This window comes from Rattus rattus, chromosome 4 (assembly GCF_011064425.1).
Source record: "Rattus rattus isolate New Zealand chromosome 4, Rrattus_CSIRO_v1, whole genome shotgun sequence".
In the NCBI taxonomy this organism is placed as follows: Eukaryota; Metazoa; Chordata; class Mammalia; order Rodentia; family Muridae; genus Rattus; species Rattus rattus.
This window is the reverse complement of record NC_046157.1, coordinates 147,688,640-147,711,150: the sequence shown is the minus strand read 5'-3', so window position 1 is coordinate 147,711,150 and position 22,511 is coordinate 147,688,640. Positions and strand designations below refer to the sequence as shown.

At 42.9% G+C, this 22,511-nt stretch overlaps 1 protein-coding gene across 3 annotated transcripts in view; it reads right to left on the bottom strand.

Annotated features, from left to right (window-relative positions):
• Window positions 1-20,697, bottom strand: part of Arpc2 (actin related protein 2/3 complex subunit 2) — a 30,199-nt gene extending 9,502 nt beyond the window's left edge. Inside the window, exons 1-7 of one of the 3 annotated variants that reach the window (XM_032901326.1) lie at window positions 20,574-20,697; window positions 20,286-20,367; window positions 11,267-11,301; window positions 9,122-9,234; window positions 5,785-5,830; window positions 3,240-3,426; window positions 1,750-1,843 (exon numbers count right to left, since the gene is read on the bottom strand). In XM_032901326.1, the coding sequence (XP_032757217.1) occupies window positions 1,750-1,843; window positions 3,240-3,426; window positions 5,785-5,830; window positions 9,122-9,234; window positions 11,267-11,301; window positions 20,286-20,359 (549 nt within the window). In that variant the 5' untranslated portion in view covers window positions 20,360-20,367; window positions 20,574-20,697. Of the gene's footprint in view, window positions 1-1,749; window positions 1,844-3,239; window positions 3,427-5,784; window positions 5,831-9,121; window positions 9,235-11,266; window positions 11,302-20,285 lie in introns of all 3 variants that reach the window. The other 2 variants (XM_032901329.1, XM_032901327.1) reach the window with 2 other exon arrangements.
• Between the last annotated feature and the right edge of the window lie 1,814 nt (window positions 20,698-22,511).

The window sequence follows — 22,511 nt, the reverse complement described above, 5'->3', positions numbered from 1 at the left end:
ACACTAAACCAGCCAAAATCTAAAATCTAAATTTGTATTTCATAGTTTGAATAATTAGTTGCTAGCCTACATTTAGCCCAATTTCCTAACTAATGTATTTAGTTCCCGCTAATTCTGCAGAATTATGAAATTCTGTTTAAGGGCTTACTGTTAAGAGTCAGCTATTTAGACTTCTGCTTTCTTCACGGAAACCTAAAACTATCAAATGCCAAGTGTCAACGCTCAAGCTTCTCTGCACAGGACTCCTAGAGTGTCTGACTAGTTAAGTCTCAGTACGAGGCCATTACTGAGGACAGCGTTTTGAAAAGTTCCCCTGCTAGGTAGGAGGCAGCTCAAACACAGCCGTATTGTGATGAGCACAACTGTCTTTCGAGTGTATGGGGGGAGAGGGAGGAGATTCTGCTTCAGAATTTTCTTCCTAAGGAAAATTGAGATAAGGTCTTACTCTATATAGCCTAGGCCATTTTGCAGTAATCCTCCTGCCTTGGGCCTCTAAGTGGTTGGATTAGAGGCTGGGCTATAAGCCCGGCTACTTCAGAATTAAAAAAAAAATAAAAATAAAAATAAAGCAGCATTCACCATTCTGCCAAGGATAGGTAAATGTATTAGAGCTTTAAAAAAACTAACCAATAAGCTCTCAATGTCCAAGAGCCAGTGCCTGGCCAGCAGACAAGACAACACACTCACAATGGGTCTAGAATATGCTAAGTCCCACTGTACCAAAATCTCAAGGACAAAATGTTCCTCTAAACCCCATGACTCTTCCCAGCAGGAGGCAATCTACAGTGACCCACTTAGCCGTGATGTGGCATGGCTCTCCTGTCAGTCAGGCTATACTCCATCTACTGTATGTTATCCCCTACTTTGGGATTCATTACTGACCATTCCGAAAAGGCACGGAACCTAAACCAAACCAGGAGTAGACCTTGCTACAAACTGAGCAAACACAAGACATAAGGAAATGAGACCACACTTGAGATCAAGGACTTTGCCATTGAAGGAAGGATAGTTACTACTCAGTCAAGATTAATTCACCCTCTTGCTTTGTCCTGCAAAAGGCCAGAACCATCAACAAGAAACAGACATCCATGTTTTGGTGGGGGGCTAGGCTGGTTGGTTTTTGTCAACTTGATACAAACCTAGACATATCAGGGAAGAGGGACCCTTGTGGCGGAACTGTCTTCCTTAGGTTGTGCTGTGGGCATGTCTGTGGGGCATTTTCCTGATTAATGATTGATTTGTAAGGACCCAGCTCTTCATGTAGGATGGCACTCCTGGGCTGGTGGTTCTGGATATGAGGAATGAGGCTGAGCAAGTAATGGGGAACAAGCCAGAGAGCAACACTTCTTCAGGGTTTCTGCTGCAGTTCCTGCTTCTAGGTTTTGAGCTATCAGGACTTCCTTCAGAGATGAACTATGACCTGGAAGTCTAAGGTGGAATAAATCCCTTTCTTCCACGTTGTCTTTGGCCACAGTGTTTTATCACAGCAACAAAGAAGCAAACTACGACAGGGTGGTACCTTACATCTTCCAGTTAACACTGACGAACTGTTGTCTTTTCTATTCCATGGCCTACAGGATACGTACACTGTTGTGTTCCTGTTACCATTTGCCCAGGCATTGCAGGCCAAACCTGGGACCCTGTGCATATCAGGTAAATGCTCTACCATTGAGTTTTGAGTCCATATACAAGCGTGTAAAGACTTAACTCCCTGCAGCACAATTTCCCCTCAAGATTTTTGCTCCGTACCTGCATGAACACCTTTCCAATGACCACATCGTCGTCATCCTTAAAAACTGTGCTGAAGACTACTGTGACTCTGTCTTTTTTAGATTCCACATACCTGAGGGCACAAAACTCAGGAATTAATAAGTACAGCACCAGAAGAACTGTTTTTAACCTCACTTGCAAGTAGAAGGGTAAAATCCCAATCTCTAATCAACAGAACAGAGGTGAACCAGAGACTAGCATTTGGAGTCAGGAAAGGCAGGGCAATAAAAGCATTAGCAAAGTTAGGTTTCTTTATTTTGTATGTATTAGGCATTTTAAGTTAGTGATTCTTAGAATGTCATTTATAAAAAAATCTCTTTATATATGCTAGGATCCATACATGTACGTATGAATTTATATAATTCATATATATAACTTAAGAGCTGCAGTAACAGTATCTATATTCAGCATCTGGTGCTCGATTATCTGGGATATTTTTAAAAATTTTTATGTTTTTTAATTAATTTATTTATTTATTATACATAAGTACACTGTAGCTGTCTTCAGACACACCAGAAGAGGGCATCAGATCTCATTACAGATGGTTGTGAGCCACCACGTGGTTGCTGGGAATCGAACTCAGGACTTCTGGAAGAACAGTGCTCTTAGCCACTGAGCCATCTCTCTAGCCCATGTGTTTATTTAATTTGGTGTGTATGGTATGCATGGGGTGTTTGGTCTGTCCATATACCTGTGCACATGTGCGCCTGATGCCCTGGAAGTGAGTTACAGATCGTTGTGAGTTGTCATGTGGGTTGAAAACTGAACTTGGATTCTCTGGAAAAGCAGTAAGGATTCTGAAGGGCTGAACTATCTCCCCTGCCCAAGGGAAACTCTTCAATAAGAGAATCAGAAAAGTAGTGCCTTGAGCCTGCAGATGGCTCAGTGGGTAAGAGCACTGGTTGCCTTTCCAGAAGACAAGAGTTTAATTCCCACTGTACAAGGCAGCCCAAAACCACAAAATACCAAAACACATAAAATAATAAGTAAACATAAAAAGTAAACACATTAAAAAAAATCATAAGGGCTGGAGAGATGGCTCAGTGGTTAAGAGCACCCCACTGCTCTTCCAGAGGTCATGAGTTCAATTCCCAACAACCACATGGTGGCTCACGACCATCTGTAAAGAGATCCGATGCCCTCTTCTGGTGTGTCTGAAGACAGCTACAGTGTACTTATGTATAATAATAAATAAATAAATCTTTAAAAAAAAAAGTAATTTAAAAAAAAATCATAAAATTAATTAGTTCCTTAAAGGAAAGCATAGGATTTTCTTTTCATCTTCTGTCAACTTTAGATGCTGAGAAGTGGTCTATTTTTTTCTTATCATTATATCCCAGATTAAGAAACTCTATAAGAATTCCAACAGGATCCATATACCAGAGTTTAAGGTCTGATTACACTCTATTTCTTTAAGTGCCTTGTGAGATAGCCACACTCAGGCTTGAGCAGCAAAAGTTCATACTTACATGGTCTCATCATCTCTATAATGGATAACTGCTCTGTTCTCTCCTTCTTTGCCCTCTTCTTGGAATTGGAAGTATTTCTCAAACACAGAGGCAAAACAATTTCGCTTCAACATGCCAGCCTGATGCACAATAGAATCCTTGGATGCAGGTAGATTTTCCAGGTCATATAGCAAAGACACATTGTATCCTTGTGGGAGGAAAAAAAAAATCCATCAGTTATATGAAAGCCAACCAACAAAAACCAAATCAAAACCATCTCTCCCAAGTAAGCATAGTGTAGAGGGAATTGTTCATCTCTACATACCTTATACTACAATATGTAAATATTTATAACTAGTTAATAAATCCCAAGCAGTATCAAAGATAAACAGTTACAAATAATATAATGGGAAGAAGTAACAATCTGGAACTCCAATGAGAACTTCAGTGTCCTGGAGACAGTTGGGAAAGAGGACTGTATGAAGCTGTACAAGTCTGTATTTTCTCCAACATTTAATACACATGGCCAGCAGGTGAAAGCTTTCTGGGAATAAAATATGACACACACACCCCACCATTGTAAACCCTCTGTGAGAGGAGGCAGGGTAGAAAATGTTTCTCACAGATGTACTTCCTCAATAGCATTTATCTGAAAATGTAAATTTCCAGTGTTTTCAGAATTCTACTTCATTTGACCCCCCAAGCCTTTCTTCAAAGAAGTCAGGACAGATAAGCTTATCTCCACTTAGAGAGAAAAGTACTTCAGAGAAGCAGGGACTTGTTAAATATAGCATAACATAGTTTACTCTGTTTTGAATTGAACAGAAGTGAGTCCAAATTCTGGCCTCAATGTATGACCTTGGAAAACTGTCCAACCTCTACAATGTCCTCATCTGTGGCAAAAGTGGGAAGGGGAGGTCCTAGGGTGGTGGTGGAGGAAAATGTAGTAGGTAGAAGGAAGCAGATGGCTGTGAACATCAAGCTAGGTACAAGTACAGTATTTAAGTAGGCATGTGGTTGCAGGACTACAATGCCAGCCAGCATTCAAGAGTCTGAGGTTGGTATCTTGAGTTCAAGGACAGCCTGGGCTACATACGAAAATATCTCTAAAATATCCAATAGAATTTATGGATAAGGTCACCAATAAATGGGGCAGAATAGGGACTAAGAATCATGTTTACTGACCACTCAGTGACCCTGCCTCCTTCTGTCCCATGAATGCCAGGAAAAGACTAATCAAGTCAGTAATGGTATACCAAAGTCTATACGTATTTTCTCAAGAATGCCTTTAAACTGCTGGGTATCATTAAAAAACAGTAAATGATGGGAATATAGTACCAGAACCATATGGTACTCATATTCCCAAATAATCAACTTCTATACTATTTATTATTAATAAGGTTCTTGGGCCTACTTCCCCTACCTACCTTTCTGAGAGCACACGATATTTCTATCTCCACTCTAAGTAAAGCTTTGCCCATTTTTGTTACATTAATATAAAAAATTTTAAACTAATCACTGGTTTTTGTTTTAACCTGAAGTTATAAAAGCCTGTAAGATGCCATATGGGTTCTAGGAATTGAACCTGGGTCCTTTGGAATAGCAATCAGTGCTCTCTAACTGCTAAAACATCTCTCCATCTCTTAACCTTGTATTTTTAGAACTAGGGGTTGCCAATTAGGCTACCCTAGCTACAAGCAAGCTCTGGGATTATCTGTGTGGTGTGGCAGCCCTGGTGCTATTTGTGTTCATGTTAATTCTGCTTCCTCAAGAGGAGGAGGAGTGGATCAGACTCAGGTGATTTCATGTGAACCTTCTCCCCATTCTACCTGGTCAAATAAAGGCTAGACCCTGTGATTGGGCAGTGGAAAGAAAAGGTGGGGCTGGAGGTTTTAGAGAGTGGGGAACGCAAGGGAAGAGGAGAGGAAGAAGATGGAGGAAGAGGAGGTAGAGGAGGTAGAAGGGCGATGGAATAGAACATGGCCAGGAGAAGTCATAAGTGGCAAGGGATCTCATAGCTGGGGAATAGTACAGTGGTAAACCTGCCTGATCTAGGTGTGCGTCTTATTAATACTGTGGCTGAGTTGTGTGCTTATTATTACTAAGGTTAGGGATTGATTCCAACACTTGTGATTTCCCCAGCACTGGGATTACAACTGTGCACTGTTTCTTAACTAGACGCTGCTGTTCAATCTTGGGCCTTCATGCTTTGGAGATAACTGCTTTGCAAACTGAGTTATCTCCCCAGTGCCAAGAGATTTTATGATTATGCTCAAAGAGCACTCGATCCGACAAAGGAGGCTCCTCTGGTTAAAGGATCTGAAGAATCATTCTTGGGCGTTAATATTAACTCACCTACCAATTCTTAACCCACTGTGTATCACACTGAAAAAAGTAGAACCTTTTAACAGCTACTCATTCAGAGGGAGCTGACTCAAGAACTGGGCTCCTGCAGATGTATTTTATAGAATCAAAGTTTAAACAGAATCCTCTAGCTACAAAAGGTGGGACACAAACAGGACATGGTGTTCTGCCATCAATCACAGCTGCTAGCACAACTACATACCTGACTCTGGGTTCACCAAGAAACTTCCGTATACTCTCTTTAGTAACTGGGGAGAGAGAGAAGAAAAGTTAATCCAAAATTTGTGATAATTTCATTATTTTATGAAACACACAGTACTTTGATAAATTTTTCCTAAACTAATCTGTTTAATTTTCAATTGGTGGGTGGCAAACTAGAGGGAAAAGTGAATTCATCTAGGTGACAAAACAGATCTCTCATAGAACTGGATTATAGTCCAAAGGTTAGTTCAGTGGCTGTCTCTCAAAGATCTGTTTTCTCTTTCAGATTCTACACTGCACTCTGTAGAGTAGAGGCAGGCAAGTTCAGGTAAGACAAAAGAGTACATAAACTAAACACAGGCTGAAGTCTCGCTCAGGAGAATGAAACGGTAAAGACTGATTTCCAGGCACTGACTTCCGTTAGTCGGTATGCTAAAACTGTGTGCTATAAAATAACTTGGCGCATAGCTGGCGTTGAACGCAAAGGGCAATGGATAACAACCTGAGTAAGCTAGTAATACCATTATTCTACACAACACTGTCTACCTACCTGGAACTTCCTCATCCGAAACACACACTCTGCTAACTATGTCCCAGCTTTGGAAGTAGAGCATAAACAAAAGCCTCATTACATTCAACGGCTGTCTAAAGGTGTATGAATGTTCTCATCTTATATGCAACAAACTCTCTAGGCAGCATTAAAATAAACAAAACTATGTTTTATGATCCATTTGAAAACCCTAAAAAAAAAAAAATTCATTAAAGGTTAATAAGGCCCTTCACTCCCAACCCACTCCTTTTCTTGGTGATGCCAGAGACCAAACTCAAATTCAGAGCCTTGTAGAAGCTTTTCACCATGGGGCTATGCACCCCAGAGAAGCCACTCTTAAATATTCTTTAGAATTATCTTAAGTAAAGGCCTCAAAATAGTTCAGTGAGTTACTTCCTAACATTTTTATACTCAATTCTCATCTACAGAATTCGGTAACAGTGTGAATTCATGATCACACTTGTTTACATAGAGAAAAAAAGCAGGCAATGCCCCAGGCAATTACTAGGCAGTGATTATGCCACAAAGTGAACTTTTACAGAAGAGGAACTTAGGAGAAGGGCTCAAGGTCACAGACCTTTGGCAGCACATGGAGTTTTGATCTTCAGGTGTTCCATACACCACTTCTCCTAAAAGTCTGGGGTATAACAGGAACATTGGCATGCCCCCTCTGAATATAATCCTACACAATTGATACTGAAGAAAGGGAGTATCAAACACAGGGAAGCCAAAGCCCCTCCAGTCTTACCAAGTGAATATTGTGAAATTTATAAAGTATTTAGAGCCACATTTATAATTCTTTTTATTCCTTTGTTCTTTAAAATATTTTTTATTAAATATCTGTTTATGTTACATATACGTTGATCCCATTAAAAATGGTTGTAAGCCACCATGTGGTTGCTGGGAATTGAACTCAGAACCTCTGGAAGATCAGACAGGGAGTGCTCTTAACTGCTGAGCCATCTGTCCAGCCCTAAATATTTAATTTTTTATTTATGATTATTATCATGTGTGTGGCTGCTGGTGCCAAGTGTGGAGGTCAGAAGACAACTTCTAGAAGTCAAGTTTTCTCCTTCCACCATGATTCTGGAGGCTGAAGTCAGGCCACCAGCTTTGCATGTCGAGTGCTTTCACCCACTGAGCCATTGAGGCCTTCTCTGTTTCTGCATCATAACCCTTGTACACTTCTCTGCTATTTTCCTGAGACCAGTCTCACTGTATAACCCACAGTGGCCTGGAGCTCATGATCCCCCTGCAAACCCTGCCCCGCCCCCACACTGGGCTCACGCTGTCTCCACAGCAGCACACTGTTCACTCACACTTCCAACCTTGACTCACCTTTACATCTGTGCCTCTTTTAATAGTTGGGAGAAGAGGAAGTCAGCCTACCTACTTATAACTATTAAACCTGCCTACGGAGCAGCAGAGCGTTCTGCTTTTAAAAAGGGCCTGTGAAACAATAACAAGCTTCCTGTGGTTATCACAGGCTGGTCACTGTTTAACCAACCTAGGGAGTCACTTACTCCACTCCCACACTGGGAATGTCGCTCCTTGCCCCACTTGGGCTCTTTGGCCTATGTGGGAGCTATGAAAACTGCAATGTGTTCCAGAGTTCCACTAGCAGACCAAGCACAGGATGGAATGAGTCTTTATAAATCCAAACCAGGTTGGGTCGCAAGCTGCAACAGACCAGCTTGCCTTCTGATAAAACTACCTCAAATTCCCTCCAGTTACTTCTCTCCCTTCAGCAAATCAAAAGCACCTGAACAAAAAAGGGCTCAGCTCCCTACAGATCTTAGAACTCTAAGTCTGATTTTAGAGCAAGACTTTACAAACTCTAGACCACATTCCTTAGTATGCAGCCTTTCAGAAATCTGAAGCTGTTCAAAAGCTACCGCTCTCAGAGAGAGAAATGGCTGCTTCTTCATGGAGCAGATTAAGAGAGCCTAGTTCGTTAAAACTGATTCAGAAACTGAGTCATACTTCCTGCTTTGAGACCCAACCACAATGTGCACACACTGGTGTAAAGCATTTTCTTTCTTCCATAAATGGCTCGCCCCAGAGCAACTGCAGTTCAACAGGAACCACACCTCCTCCTTTGGCTATCCAAAGCCAAGGCACCAGGCACCAGGCTGCACTTCCCTATGGTATAGTTATAAGGATAGGTGGAAAGGTCAGTTCGAAAGAAAAGTCACTTAAAAAGGTTGACAAAACAGTTACTTATGCTTCACTTTCAGAATGAAAACCAAGACTATGAAGTTTAATACAGCACAAATTCCAAGCCACCTTGATAAGATTCTAAATATGGAACAGAACATGTCTTATTGTTACCATAACTATTTTTGTACCAGTTAAGGAAATATTCTGTTATTTCTGGAGGACTAGCTGTTTTGTTTTCATTCTTTTGTAAAATCTGTCTAACCTAAATGATTTGAGAAGAATAAATTCCGAGCTGGGTATGGTACATGCCTATAATTCTAGCACTTGGAAGATGAAGGCAATCAGGAATTGGAGGCTTTCCATCAAGCCTGCGCTACCTGAGACCAAAAAAAAAAAAAAAAAGCTTCTAAACTTTGCTCAGGAAATACTGCTCCAAGATAAAACCAAGCAAGCAAAGAGCCAAAATCTTCTCTGGAAAACATTGTTATGGGGAATGGAATTTGGAACCCCCAGCTAGCTGTATAAAGCAGCCTGTTTGTAAGGGTGATGTAGCCCTCCTTGAAGGGCAGGGGGCCAACAAATGGTAAAGTAAACACAAGAGTTCCAAGGAAACCAATGTGGAACTTACCTCATCAGCTCCGTGTGCCTGAAGTTCCTTGTAGAATTTCAAAGAAATACTGACCATCACTTTTGTTTTGTCTCCATTAGGATTTGAAATATGATAAAGGACGCCATCAAAATCTGTGAAAAAAAGCAAGAAAGATTGCTCACTCTGGAAATGGGAGTAATCTCCCAGCACCTACCACAGGGCTGGCCATGAGGAGGCCTCTGATAAGAGAGATGCAAGTAAAATGATGTTTATTTTTAGTTCATGGGAAGCCAACTGAAAAACTGCTATGGAATTGCTCCATGGCCTCCTCTTTGGTCTCTCTTAAAATTACAAAGCTATTTTTAGTGTAACCATAGTTTATACTAAAGTAACAGTAAAAAAATTTCACTGTGATATGTTTCTAAGAGAAAGAAAGCTATAAACAACTCTACTTATGTAGCATTAACGCTGATCAGCACATGGAGCTTTGATCAAAATGTACTCACCCCACCTTAATTTATTACAAAGCAAATTCTAGACATCTGATCCATACATACATCAAGATGTATCTTTGGGAGACATAATATTACAAGGACATAACCATAATCAGTCATGCTCAAATTCAAACAAAAGATTCTACTTTAATATTAAATACCTGGTAAGCTATTCAACTATTACCAACTGTTTCAAAACAACAACAAAAAACCTCCACAAACACTGTTGTCTTAAATATATGAGTTAAGGAAGAGATGGCTCAGTAGTTAAGAGCACTGGCTCCTCTTCCTGAGGTCCTGAGTTCTATTCCCAGCAACCACATGGTGGCTCACAAACATCTGTAATGGGATCCGATGCCCTCTTCTGGTGTGTCTGAAGACAGCTACAGTGTATTTATATGTAAATAAATAAATAAATAAATAAATAAATAAATAAATCTTTATAAAAATATTTGAATTAAAATCTAACAAGATCGGGCTGGAGAGATGGCTCAGTGGTTAAGAGCACTGACTGCTCTTCCAGAGGTCCTGAGTTCAAATCCCAGCAACCACAGGGTGGCTCACAACCATCTGTAATGGGATTCAATGCCCTCTTCTGGTGTGTCTGAGGACAGTGTACTCACATACATAAAATAATAAATAAATAAGTCTTTTAAAATCTAACAAGATCAAGACAAGACAAATGATTATCTTTGAAGTCTCTTAATCTCTGGGCATCTCTTGAGGCTCCTTCTTCCTGCACTACAAAGTGACCTGGGCACTGCAGCACTACTGAAGCTAGGTGCTGAGGGCCAGAATGCAGAGAACTTGCATGGGAACCACGGCAATCATGCGGACTGGGCACTGATGGCAATGAGGATGCACAGATGGCACCCACCTTAGGAGCTACAAATCTTCTCAGATCGCCTGGTCAAGCACTTGCCTTTCTGGACACTTAGCTGTAAAATCTGAGCTCACATTTGACTCACATTCTTTTTTTTTTCTTTTGTTTTATGAAACACAGTTTCACCATGTGGCTCTAGCTAGCCTAGAACTCTCCAGGTAAACCAACCTGACCTCAAACTTACAGAGACCCACCTACTCTGCCTCCTGGGTTCTGGTACAAATGACTTGTATCCCCATACATGGCCAACAGGGAGTGGAAAGAAACACTGTTTCCCTGATCTGACAAACAAGCTACACCATCATCCACCCTGCCTCCCCCAAATGCTAGGCAAACTTAGATGATGGCTACTAGATTATAACTGTAGATTTCCAAAGTAGAAAGACAAACAGTTCTTTGTACAAAACAACCAAATTTCTAAGATATCGTGTCCCCACTCACTAAGATATGTAAGGTAGCTTTATATAGTTTCTGAACTTCAAAGTCAGTTAGCAATGTCATAAACACATAATTCTTCTCAAAGGCCTCAAGAAAGACTTGACAAAACCTTTTTCAGGGAAGCAGAGCTAGCTTAGTGGTTAAGAAAACTGGCTGTTCTTCCAGAAGACCCAGGTTCACTCCAAGTACATATATGGCAGCTCACAGCCATTTGCTGGCTCTAATTCCCGGAGATCTGATGCTTTCTTCTGGTCTCCTCAGGCATCGGGCACATACAAGGAGCACAGACAAAACACCCACACTAAAATTCTTTTTTTCTTCTTTTTTATCTCATCCCTCTCTTAAGGGGGATGAGATAAAGACACTTACCTGCAAATGTTACTTCTACAGCTTCTGGTTTGTTTCTGTAAAACAACAAAAGGCCCTTAGTAAGATAATTTTAGGGTAAGATGGCTTAGGGTGGGGACACTTGCTAGCCTGTCCTATTGCTCTCAGCCCTGAGTTGGATCCCCAGGTTCCCTAGGGCCGAAAAGAGAGCGGACTCTTTCAGGTTGTACTCTCAGGCCCACAAATATACACAAACAGATCACATGTAAATAGGGGAAAATAATTGTACTGTTGCTTGGTTTTAGGAGAATTTTGAAGGGGTCCTGAATTTTACTGAAATTTAAAGCATCCTATTTAAATGCAAGCTAACAGATGAAGGGAACACACATTTATTCCTTCTTGGACCTGAACCTGTTAAAGGTGGAAGACAAGACAAAGAACACCTACCTGTAGCTGTGGTAATGCCTCCCTGCCCCTGCCCCTCCCCCACTGCCTATTACTATAATGCCTGTGGAAGTAACATGTCAGACAGAAAAATGGCTAAGTATAATCATGTAGAATGATTTTGTTTTGTTTAAGGTGAAAGGATGATTTAAGCCATGTACAGCACAGTAAGCTCTGTTCCCTCCCACACATCGTGTTTAGGCTTTTGTATATACCTCCCCTTTACATCATCAGAGCACCTGCCACTTTCCACCAAGCCTGCTGTGGTTCTACCTCATGTTATACAGACGTAAATCACAAACCAACACTGGAAAAAAAAAAATCACTGAGCACAGGCAAAGCACATGTTTTCCCGTCTTTTTCACCAGGCTTATGCTCTGGGTCAAGTAAGATTTCTTACCCCCTTTCCTCATCTTCTCATTTATAAAATGGGAGAATGCAAATGACCTCATCACTCTTGTAGAACTGCTACGGACAAAATGTAAGACAGGCCTAGAAGACCTTCTGATATGCAACAGCTACTATATGTTTTACTCAAGTAACCCCTAGTAAAAAGCTGTTACACCCTTCTCTTCAATGCCACAAGACTCTACTGCCTCTAGCAGCTTGCTAGCAGTTAATTCAAATGATCCTGGTTTGTTTCACATTTAGCAGACAAGATACACACTTCCACATTTTACCCCATTGCTCGAGACCACTTAAGTAGGAATCTTTTTTAAAAATACACTTTATTTATACACAAAGGCATGTACACATACATGTGAAGAGGCCATCTGATCTGGAACTGGAGTTATGAGCAGTTGGGAGCTACCTTGTAGGTGCTGGGAACTGAACTTATTTCCTCTGTTAGAGCAGATCGTGCTTTCAACTGCTCATCTCGCCAACCTTTGAGTACGAAAGGAACTGAGAGGAGCTCCAACTCTGCTGGGTAAAAGTGGAATAGCTAATGTAGTTTATGAACTTTAAAAGCTGATACTGAGGCTAAATGATATCCCTTAAATAAATTAGCTTTTATTAAATATATGTTAGAGAAAAAAAAACCACTTATAGGAAACATCCAAGTTTACCCTGCTTTTTCAAAGCCACCCACACATAATAACACAAGGCAAGTTCATGCCCATAGTCCCAGCATTTGGGACGCAGAGGCAGTTACAGGGTGTTTGGAGCTACACAGGAGACCCTGTCTCAAGAAAACAACAAGAGATGTGGCTAGATGATATTTTATCACTTGGGAGGTGGACACAGGAGTATCAGAGTTCTGTCATCCTTGGTTCAATGTTGAGTTAGAGGCAGATCCTGTCTCAACAGACAAAGGAGAAAGGGTAAATTGCTCCTGAGCTTTTCACTTTCAAATGTACCCAACAAACAAAAGGCAACGAATAACAATAAAACTTTAAAAACCAAGAGTATACATAACCTTTAAAAGACCATTAAGTAAAATACTAACAGGGCACCACAGGTAGAGGAAGTATGCAAACAAACCCTACTAGACCTGACAGGCTGTCCTAGTTAAGGACCATACTAACTGACTTAACTAGGGTGGGTGGAGGGATATTAGGGGTGTTCTTTTCCCCCAACCCTTAGGTTTGACCTCAACCAGGAGAGTCCCCCACCTTTCAATTGTACCAACAGACTTGAGAAAAATTAACATTAAGAACCTTCAGCTCCGAAAAAAAGAACCAAAAAAAAAAAAGAAGAACCTTAATGTTCTAAGTCATAAACACTTAAGGTTTGGGTCTCTTTCTAGCAAGAAAGCACCCCAAGCACTGATCTCCACTGGGAAACACTACTAAGATCCTTTCTAAGTGGCTGGCTGTATGACTTGGGAATATCAAACCACCGCCATTAATATTTTAGTGCATTCTCACAACGCTGCACAAAGGGTCTGGAGGAGAAAGGCTGTTAAGGTACTGGGCTAAAGAGCAGGAGAGCACATTTAGGAGCTGGAGATTTGAAAGCTGTGCCCAACAAGGAGAACGCTAAGTGTAAAACACTTTAACAGTCATTGCTGAGTCCCAAGGACACTCCTAACAGTGTGTGGCTGTCTGTCTGCCTGTGGTGAGAGGAAGAGAGGGAGGGGAAAGGGGAGGAAGAAGAGAGGGAGAGAGAGAGGGAAGGGGGAGGGGGAGGGGGAGAGGGAGAGGGCCCACACATGTTAGTTCTACTTTTCAAGACAAGCTTCCCCTGACTGTCCTGGAATTCAGAGATCTGCCTGCCTCTGCCTCCATCATTACTCTATTTTAATTAATTTACTTTTGAGACAAGAATCTTACGTAGCCTAGGCTGCCTGAAACCTATTATGTAGCTGAGGCTTGTTTTAAGCTATGAATGACCCTTCTGCCTCCACCTCCTGCATGCTGGGTTGCGGGGACACACTAAATAGATAGCCTGCTCTGGTTTATGGTTTTAAAAAAAGAAAAAAAAAATCACAGTAATAGAAGGGTCCATTTAAATGACTAAAAAGATGAAGCATTTACTGTATTACCATCTGCTCAAGCTTCAGATTCAAGAAGCCCCGAGAGTAAAGGCACTGCTACCAAGCCTAAGGACTCAAGTTCAATCCCTGCCTCTGCCTTCCAAGTGCTGGGGATTAAGGCGTGCCCCACCCCCAAACAGAGCTTTATTTTCATTTTTGAGACAGAGTCTAATGCAGTCCACTGGCCTCAAGCTCAGTATGTAGCTGAGGATGACCTGGGCTTTTGATTTTCCTGCTCAGACCGCCCAAGTGCTAGAATCACAACCAAGTACCATCCCAGCCAGCTGCTGCCTGGATGCAGACTCAGTCTGACTGTCTCTGGGTTAAGTCTTGGCTGTCAAGGATTAGCTATGTGACATTTGGAAGCCAGTTAGCCTCTCTTTGCCTTAGTTTTCTTCTCCATAAAACCCAGCTATTACCTCCATATGACATAATAAATCACGTCAGCCAAGCATGGTAGTGCACACCTGTGACCCCAAAACTTGGAAGGCAGAGGCAGGATAATGACAGGACAAGTTCTAGACAGAGTTTCCTCTGTCCTGGCTGTCTTGGAACTCTGTAGACAAGGTTGGCCTTGAACTCAGATCAGCTTGCCTCAGCCACCCAAGTGCTGGGATGACAGACATGAGATACCACATCTGACTTTTAAGAGATATTCTTAAAATCTCTTAAAAGGAGGCTGGAGAAATGGTGCTAGCATTAGCTGCCCTTGTAGAAGACCTGAGTTCCTAGCATCCACATGGCAGCTCACACTGTCTGTAACTCTAGTTCCCGGGGAACAGATATCTTTTTGTGACTTCTACAGGCACTGGGCTTGTATGTAGTACACATACATACATACATGTGGGCAAGCAAACACTCAAAAACACATAAAATATACCTCTTAGGAAAAATGTTTTGATGATTTATGTGTGTGTGTGTGTGTGTGTGTGTACACATGTAGTGGCCAGAAGAGGCATCCTGTCCTTTAGATCTGGAGCTAACGGTGGTCGTGAGCTACCTGGAGTAGGTTCGGAACTGAACTCTGAGAGAACAGCAAGTGCTGTTAGACTGATGAGCCATCTCTTTTGCACTTAAATACTTTCTTAAAATTGGGTGTGGCAGCCCTGTACCTTTCTGGTTTTTTTTTGTTTTTTGTTTTTTTTTTTCCGGGGCTGGGGACCGAACCCAGGACCTTGCGCTTCCTAGGTAAGCGCTCTACCACTGAGCCAAATCCCCAACCCCTGTACCTTTCTGAAGATGCTTCTAGAATGTCAATAGTAAAGTCTACCAGCAACTCTATCACCTCATTGTTTTGGTGAGGTCTTTGGAGTTTTTACTTCTAAATACATCCTGGAAATAATTCTCTACTGGGGCACTTGTGACCTTTTCTGATTATCCCTTCTACATCCTGAATTAGAGAAATTGTTCTGTTGTGCTCACTGAAGATTTTTGATTACTTTCTTAAAAGTCCTCTACAAAGTTCCAATCCTTCTTTCTGAGGAAAGGCCCCTCCCCCACAAATCATTAAGCAAAAGATGGCTTTTTTTTTTTTTTTTTTTTTTTGGCTAAACCACCTCTCAAAAGACAGAGAACAAGAAAATAAAAACTGACATACACACTCTTAGAAAAGTGGTAACAAGCTGGGTGTGGCAGGGTATACAGGAAGTTGAGACAGAAGGAGCACTATGAGTTTGAAGCCAGTCTGGGTTACACAGTTCCAAGGCAGTTTGGCCTACAGTGTGAGACCCTGTCTCAGAACAATGCCAAAGTGGAGAAGAACACAAGCTGGGCAAGCATGAGGGAGGGTCTGAGTTAGAATCCCCAGGACCCACAGAAAAGCCTGTAATTCAGTGCTAGAAAGACTGGGACAGGAGGATGACTGGGGTTTGGTAACTGCCAGACTAATTCCAAGTCCAGTAAGAGAGTCAGTTTCCAAGGAGTGAGACAGAGAGATACAGTAGTATGTTCAACATTTCTTCTCTGGCCTCTGCATCTGTGTCTCTCCCCTCCACCCCCCTTCACAAAAAAGGTAAGCTTTTAAAGAAATCAAGAATCTTTTAATCTGGCTGCATTTATTCCTGCAAGATATTTACTGAGTAGAAACACACACACACACACACACACACACACACACACACACACACACACACACACACACAGGTTCTGAGAAAACAAAAATGGTTCAAATAATAGTCCTAGCCTGCAGTTTAGCTTTAGAAACTCCTTCCCCAAAGACAATGCAAAGAGGCCAGAGGACAGGTAACAACGTGTCAATTACAACTCCCTGTAAAAAGATCAACTAGATCTTAATAGTCGTCAGTCAGTGCATCCCACTACATCCATAGGCTTAAACAATGTCCTAATTCTGAATCTCTTCAAGCCAGTCTGTCTCTCTGAGGACATATGTGGCATATTTGGGAATGAGAACAAGGTATCTACAAGATTTAATGTATTCCTTTCTGAAATGTTTCCTCCCACAGTCCTCGCCCACCCCACTCGGCACTGCTTGCTTACTGAGCTCTCCCCCTCACAGAACCACGGCTCCCACAATATGCACAGGCTGTGGTTAAGAGCCAGACGGCACTTAAAATCAACAGCAGCTCGCATCTAACAGCTTTCCTCAGTTCTGAACTGTGTAACTGCAAAGTGGACAGGCCTTGCTTCTGAGGATAAAGGATTCTTGGTGTGTATGTAGTAACAACAACAACAACAACAAAATCAATTAAATTTCCAGATTACTTCTGTTTGAATTGTGGTCTAGGCAAGAATTCCTAAGTGAAAAGGCAGTGCTGTTGATAAGAGATAAGACTTAAGCAGGGCATTATTGACAGTGTTGGGTGTAGCTTTGAATTAGTCATAGTGTGGAGACTGTCATCTGACAGGAGTTGCTTTACTGCATCCCTTTCTGAAGAAGACACTAGACAGATCTAGTAAGTCACTTCTCAAGAGTATGGCAGGCAAAAAGTAGGAAGCTTCGTTAAAATTGCCTTTAAATTACAAATGATTGTGGCCAAACGTATGCTTAAAAAGTTTATTTTACAGAAGTCAAACCCCAAATACAAGTTTAAACTTTCGGTCTGATATTATAGGCAAAAAGATCCAGTAAGATAACCCAAAGGATGATTAAAAATAAAAAAGATAAAGTAAAACAATGAAAAGGAAAGCCAATGCAACGTCATTCTGGAGTACGCACTACTTTGAAGAACACCTCATGAGAGCTGGGACACAGTGCAGGGGGAGTGCTTGCCTACCTTGTGCAAAACCCTAAGTACTCAAACACCCTCCCAAAGGAAACTACCTCACATCCAGCACAACTGTCTACAGTAACAGGCACTAACCCCAAGTGGCCACGGAGCCTAGAAATCTAACACAGCTAGTGCAACTCAGGAAATAATTCTAGTTTTACTTCATCTTTTTATTTAAATTTAATGGGCCACATATAGTGAGTGGCTATGGTACAGACATTGCAGAGCGGAAAGAATCATCCTGGCAAAGGCTACCACGAAAAGAATTTCCCTATTAATCTGTTCTGAGAAGTGCAGAGAGCAGTGTGGAGCTGAGCTCTCCCAGGTTTCTACCCTGCACAGCCTTTCACTCTGCACAGTCTCTCTGGGCTACTCCTTTTCTTTAAGCTCTCTATCCTCTCCCAACAGAGCTTGTCCATCAGTTCCTCCCTGACTTTGCTAACAGGTTGTCTTCGAAAGGCTCCCTGTTCTTTCAACTGCTGCCTGGCATTGAGCTCTGATGAGACCCATCATTGCTTTCGATGGGCACACTCATCCTTGCAGAGAGCAGTGGTGTAGGCGTGGCCTCGGTAACCACTTCAGTGCTGCCTCATCTTGACAGGCAGACCTGGAGCACACTTGCTTAGAGGTTGGCTTTTCTTTTCTTTTGAGACAGAGTCTTCACTAAATATCCCTGGCTGGCCTGGAACCTGTGTTGGCCCTGCTGCCAGGGTTATAGGAGTGCTAGGGTTATGGGAGAGTGCCACCACACCCTGCAGAAACAGGCAATCTCAGGAAACCCCAGCCCTCCACAGTCTCTTCTCTAAGATTCTCAAAGTTTTTTTAAACACAATGTTTTGAGCACATTTGTTAAGCCACATATCCCAAGGATGAGCTAGAATAAGACAAAACATACTACCGCCTCAGACATTAAACCTGGCTACAGTGAGCATCCTTATCCAAAAAAACAAAACAAAACAAAAAACAAACCAGAAATTCTAACTTATGCCCTCCAAATTTAAAACTCTATTTTAATCTTTCTGAAAGAGGAGGCTCTTTATTTGCAACAAGGTAGGCCAGGATGGCCTAAGCACTGAGATTACAAGCACATCACACCTAGTTTGGCCTGGCCTTTTTTTTTTTTTTTTAAAAATACAAGGTCTCACTAGGGCCTGGAACTTTTGCTGCTCCTGTCTCGCTCATATGAGCCCCTGAAAGCTGGGGTTACAGTTGAATGTGCCTGGACTACAGGCATACATCACCAACCACAGAACTTTAAGGAGAGTTTTCTAAAAGAAAAAGGGCTACATAAGGTTCTGAATAGTGGGTCACATTTTAGAATCAAGTTATTAATAAATAAATAACTATGAAAGTCCTCCTCCATTTAAAGGCATGCCTCCACTTGAACACACGCAGCCATTTATCTTGTAGATCCGCTTATAACCACCACCCAGGACTCATTCTTTGCTAGTCAAGACTTGAGAATGTATGTATTAAGATCAGTTGTGAAAATGCAGAAGTTATCTTAACTTCCTCATTTGTGCCACACTAATTTAAAAAAAAAAAAAAAAAAAGCACACACCCCATCACCTACAATAAGCCCCCGTGTCGACTAACTCCAAAACTCAAAATGCAAACAAGGTGAATAAGAGCGAGTGAATAAGCAGCATGAGCTCAACTGCACTCAGGGCAGGAAACTATGTTCACTGAACGGACCAATTCAAGGACTGTCCTATTTTGTTTGCAGATAAAACGTGGAGCCTTACAAAAGAGACAGAACAGGCAATGTATTCCATGTAAGTAGTGGGTTCATGCTTTCAGTGTCAGTGAACCACACGTTCATTATAAATGCTTAGAATTAAAGAGAATGAATGAATCCCCCCTTCCAATCCTCTCCTTTCTGTGGATCTGCAAGCACTTTCCTATTTCCAGTTCCCCGTTCACAGAAACAGTCTGTACTTACCTCCTAACTGTGAAACCAAAATGTGAAGCCCCATCCTCACCAATGAGGAAATGAGGCAAAGGAGTGGCCACAGGCCACCATAAATTAGAACCTAAAACCTCTGCTCAGGTTTTAAATACATTAGGGAGGCAAAGCAGCTTTAAGGGAGGAGTTTGCTTTTTTGTGTTTGACAGAGAAGGGTTGAAATACGTCCCATATATTAAGATGCTGATGTTAATAAATAATTATCTTAAGAACTTTATAGATTCTGGGAGAGGCAGCTATTAACCCAGCGGGCATTACTAGAAATCAAAGATCAGGTGTCTTGGATAAGAATTTAAGACACCCAACCAATCAACCTTGTCTTGAGAGCTAAAGAGAGTGGATGGAGAACTGTTGGCTTTGCCTAAGAGATATATAACAAAATGGCTAAGTGTATCTCGCAGTAGGTTAGAGGGTTTTTTTCCCTCCTAGAAGCCTGGGTCTGCTTTCAACCTTGCCTCCTGCTTCTCCTGGGGGAGAGATGGGGGTGGGGAAGCAGAATGCCGGTGGCGATCTGGGCCTGTATGTTCTTCCCACCTCATCCTGGGAATTCCTAAAAACTCCATTCAATCCAGCTTCCCCAAAAGGGTCTTTCTGGGTTCAGAACAATGACGGTAAATATAGAGGAAAGTGGGGCCCTCTCTTTCCCCCTTAGGACAGTAGGCTCCCGGACGTGACTTCTGGCCTCGGCTGCCCTCACGTCCCACAGGTCGTCTGTTCTCTGGCACGCCTTGCTCCTGCCCTCTCGCTGCTTCCGCATCCCTGTCTCAGCCTCTCCCCACGCATCTTAGGCCTTCGGCTTACCGCGCCCCGTGGCTTCCCACGTCCATCCTGCTAAGGAAACCCTGAAGCCGCGCCAGGTTCCCGACCTCTTCCCTCTAGGGCTGGGGAGCTGGACGCCACCCGGGATTTTGGTAGGGTCAACTCGGCCTCCTCCCGGTGTGCACTTACCCGGCGGCCGCGTTCTCGAACTTGAGCGCGAGCGTCTCCTCGATGATGCGGTTGTTCACCTCCAGCAGGATCATGGCGGCGGCTGCCCCGAGCAGGGGAAGGAGAAACAAGGGCGGTGAGGGTGGGCAAGCGAGGGTAGGACTGAGGGAGCGGCCCCGCTGCCCCTGACGAGGGGGGCTGGGTGCGGTAGGTGAGGGGAGAAGGGGACGGGGAGCGGGGTGGGGAGAGGCGGACACACGCGCTGGCCCGGCACGCGCTGCCCGTAGAGGCAGCCACCACCCGACCGACCTGGCCCCCGAAGCTTCAACCCGCCTGCCGAGCCGCCGCCGCCTCCGCCGCCGCCTTACCGACGATCCCGGTCCCCGCCCAGCCCCCGGCTCCAGCCGGCCACTTCCGCTCTCACACCCACTTCCGCTCGCCGCCCGGACGCGCGGCCCCGCGGCGCCATTTCCGCTTCGACCTCGAGCGTGCACACGCCCGCAAGCGCGTCCCGGTAAGGAGGCAAGCAGAGGGCATGCGTGCGCATGCGCGGCACGCCGCCCCGCCTCTCCTGACCAGTTGAGTCCAACGCTCACCTGTCGTTCCCTGTTGTCCTTACTACAATCCACCTGCGCCTTTCCCGAATATTCCAGAGGCCCGATTCCACCCTTCCGGTATTATTTCTGAAACCCCTTAAGAAGCTTGTTTTGGGGGAATTTCTTGCTTCTAACTTGTGGGTGCTCTTTACTTAGGGCTACCCTGCAGCACCTTCGTGCCTTTCTTCGCCAGCGACTGTTTAGTGGGCATCGTGTAATGCAATATGACGACTTACCCTCCTAAAGCTTATGGTCTGATAAAGGAGACACAATAAATTCTCATTGAACTACACATTGTTACTGGACAATAAAGGAAAGGAATGAGTAGTCAAGAAAGTTAACAGGAATCCAGATGGGCCTTCCGGGATTCCTATAATACCTTCATTTCTTTGCTTAAGTGCACCTCAGGTGATCCTCATGGTCCAGTAACTCTGTTAGAGTTAGAATTTATCACTGTGCTCCACTGTCCTTTCTGCGTGGGACATGTTTCCATTTTCTCTCTTCCAGGAACAATTTTAATTAAGCCCCTTCTCTATGCAATGAACTTTTTTTTTTTTTTTTTTTGTTTGATAGTGGGAATATTTGTTTTAAGTTTGCAGGTAGGGGCTGGAGTGATGACTCAGAGTTACGTGCACTGACTGCTCTTCCAGAGGTCCTGAGTTCGATTCCCACAACCACATGGTGGCTCACAACCATCTATAATGGAATCCCCTGCCCTCTTCTGGGGTGTCTGAAGACAGCTACAGTGTACTCGTATAAAATAAACAAATCTTAGGGGTTGGGGATTTAGCTCAGTGGTAGAGCGCTTGCTTAGCAAACGCAAGGCCCTGTGTTCGGTCCCCCCAGCTCCGAAAAAAAGAAAAAAAAAAAAGAATGTGCAGGTAACTTAGTGGTTAATATTTGCTGCTCTTTAAGAGGACTTGGATTTGATTTACCAGAACCTACATGAAGGTTCACAACCATCCATAACCACGGTCTTACAGAATCTGATGCCTTCTGACTTCCAAGAGCATCAGGCAAGAACAGGGTGCACATACATACATGCAAACAAAACATTCATATACATCAAACAATTTTAATAAAAAGAACAAAATCTAGTTCTATCATCCTCTTTGTGTGTGTGTGTGTGACTACAACATAAGCCACTGTGACTAAAAACATTTTTTTAAAAAGTTGGATGATGGACCTTGACACTTGCAGGCAATCTAAGTTTGGGTCTGGTTGGTAGCACTTGCCTAGCAGGCATAAACCCTGGGTCAGAGGACAATTCTGGGGAGTCCAACACATGAGAATTTAACTTAGGGTCATGGGTTTTTTTTTTTTTTTTTTTTTTTTTTTTTTTTCGAGCTGGGGACCAACCCAGGGCCTTGCGCTTCCTAGGCAAGCGCTCTACCACTGAGCTAAATCCCCAATCCCAGGTCATCAGGTTTAACAGCAGATAGAACTTGCTGAGCCACCTCCTGGCCCTGTTTGTTTCAGATTTTTGAAAGAGGGACTTGCTGTATAGCTCTGGCTAACCTTGAACTTGTGTTGATGCCCCCAAGGGCTGGGATTCCACGTTCATACCAATATGGCTTTCTTACTTCATTTTAGGTGTCTTTAAAAATCTTTTGTGCTGCTTGTGATGAGGCTCACTTTTAATCCTCGCACT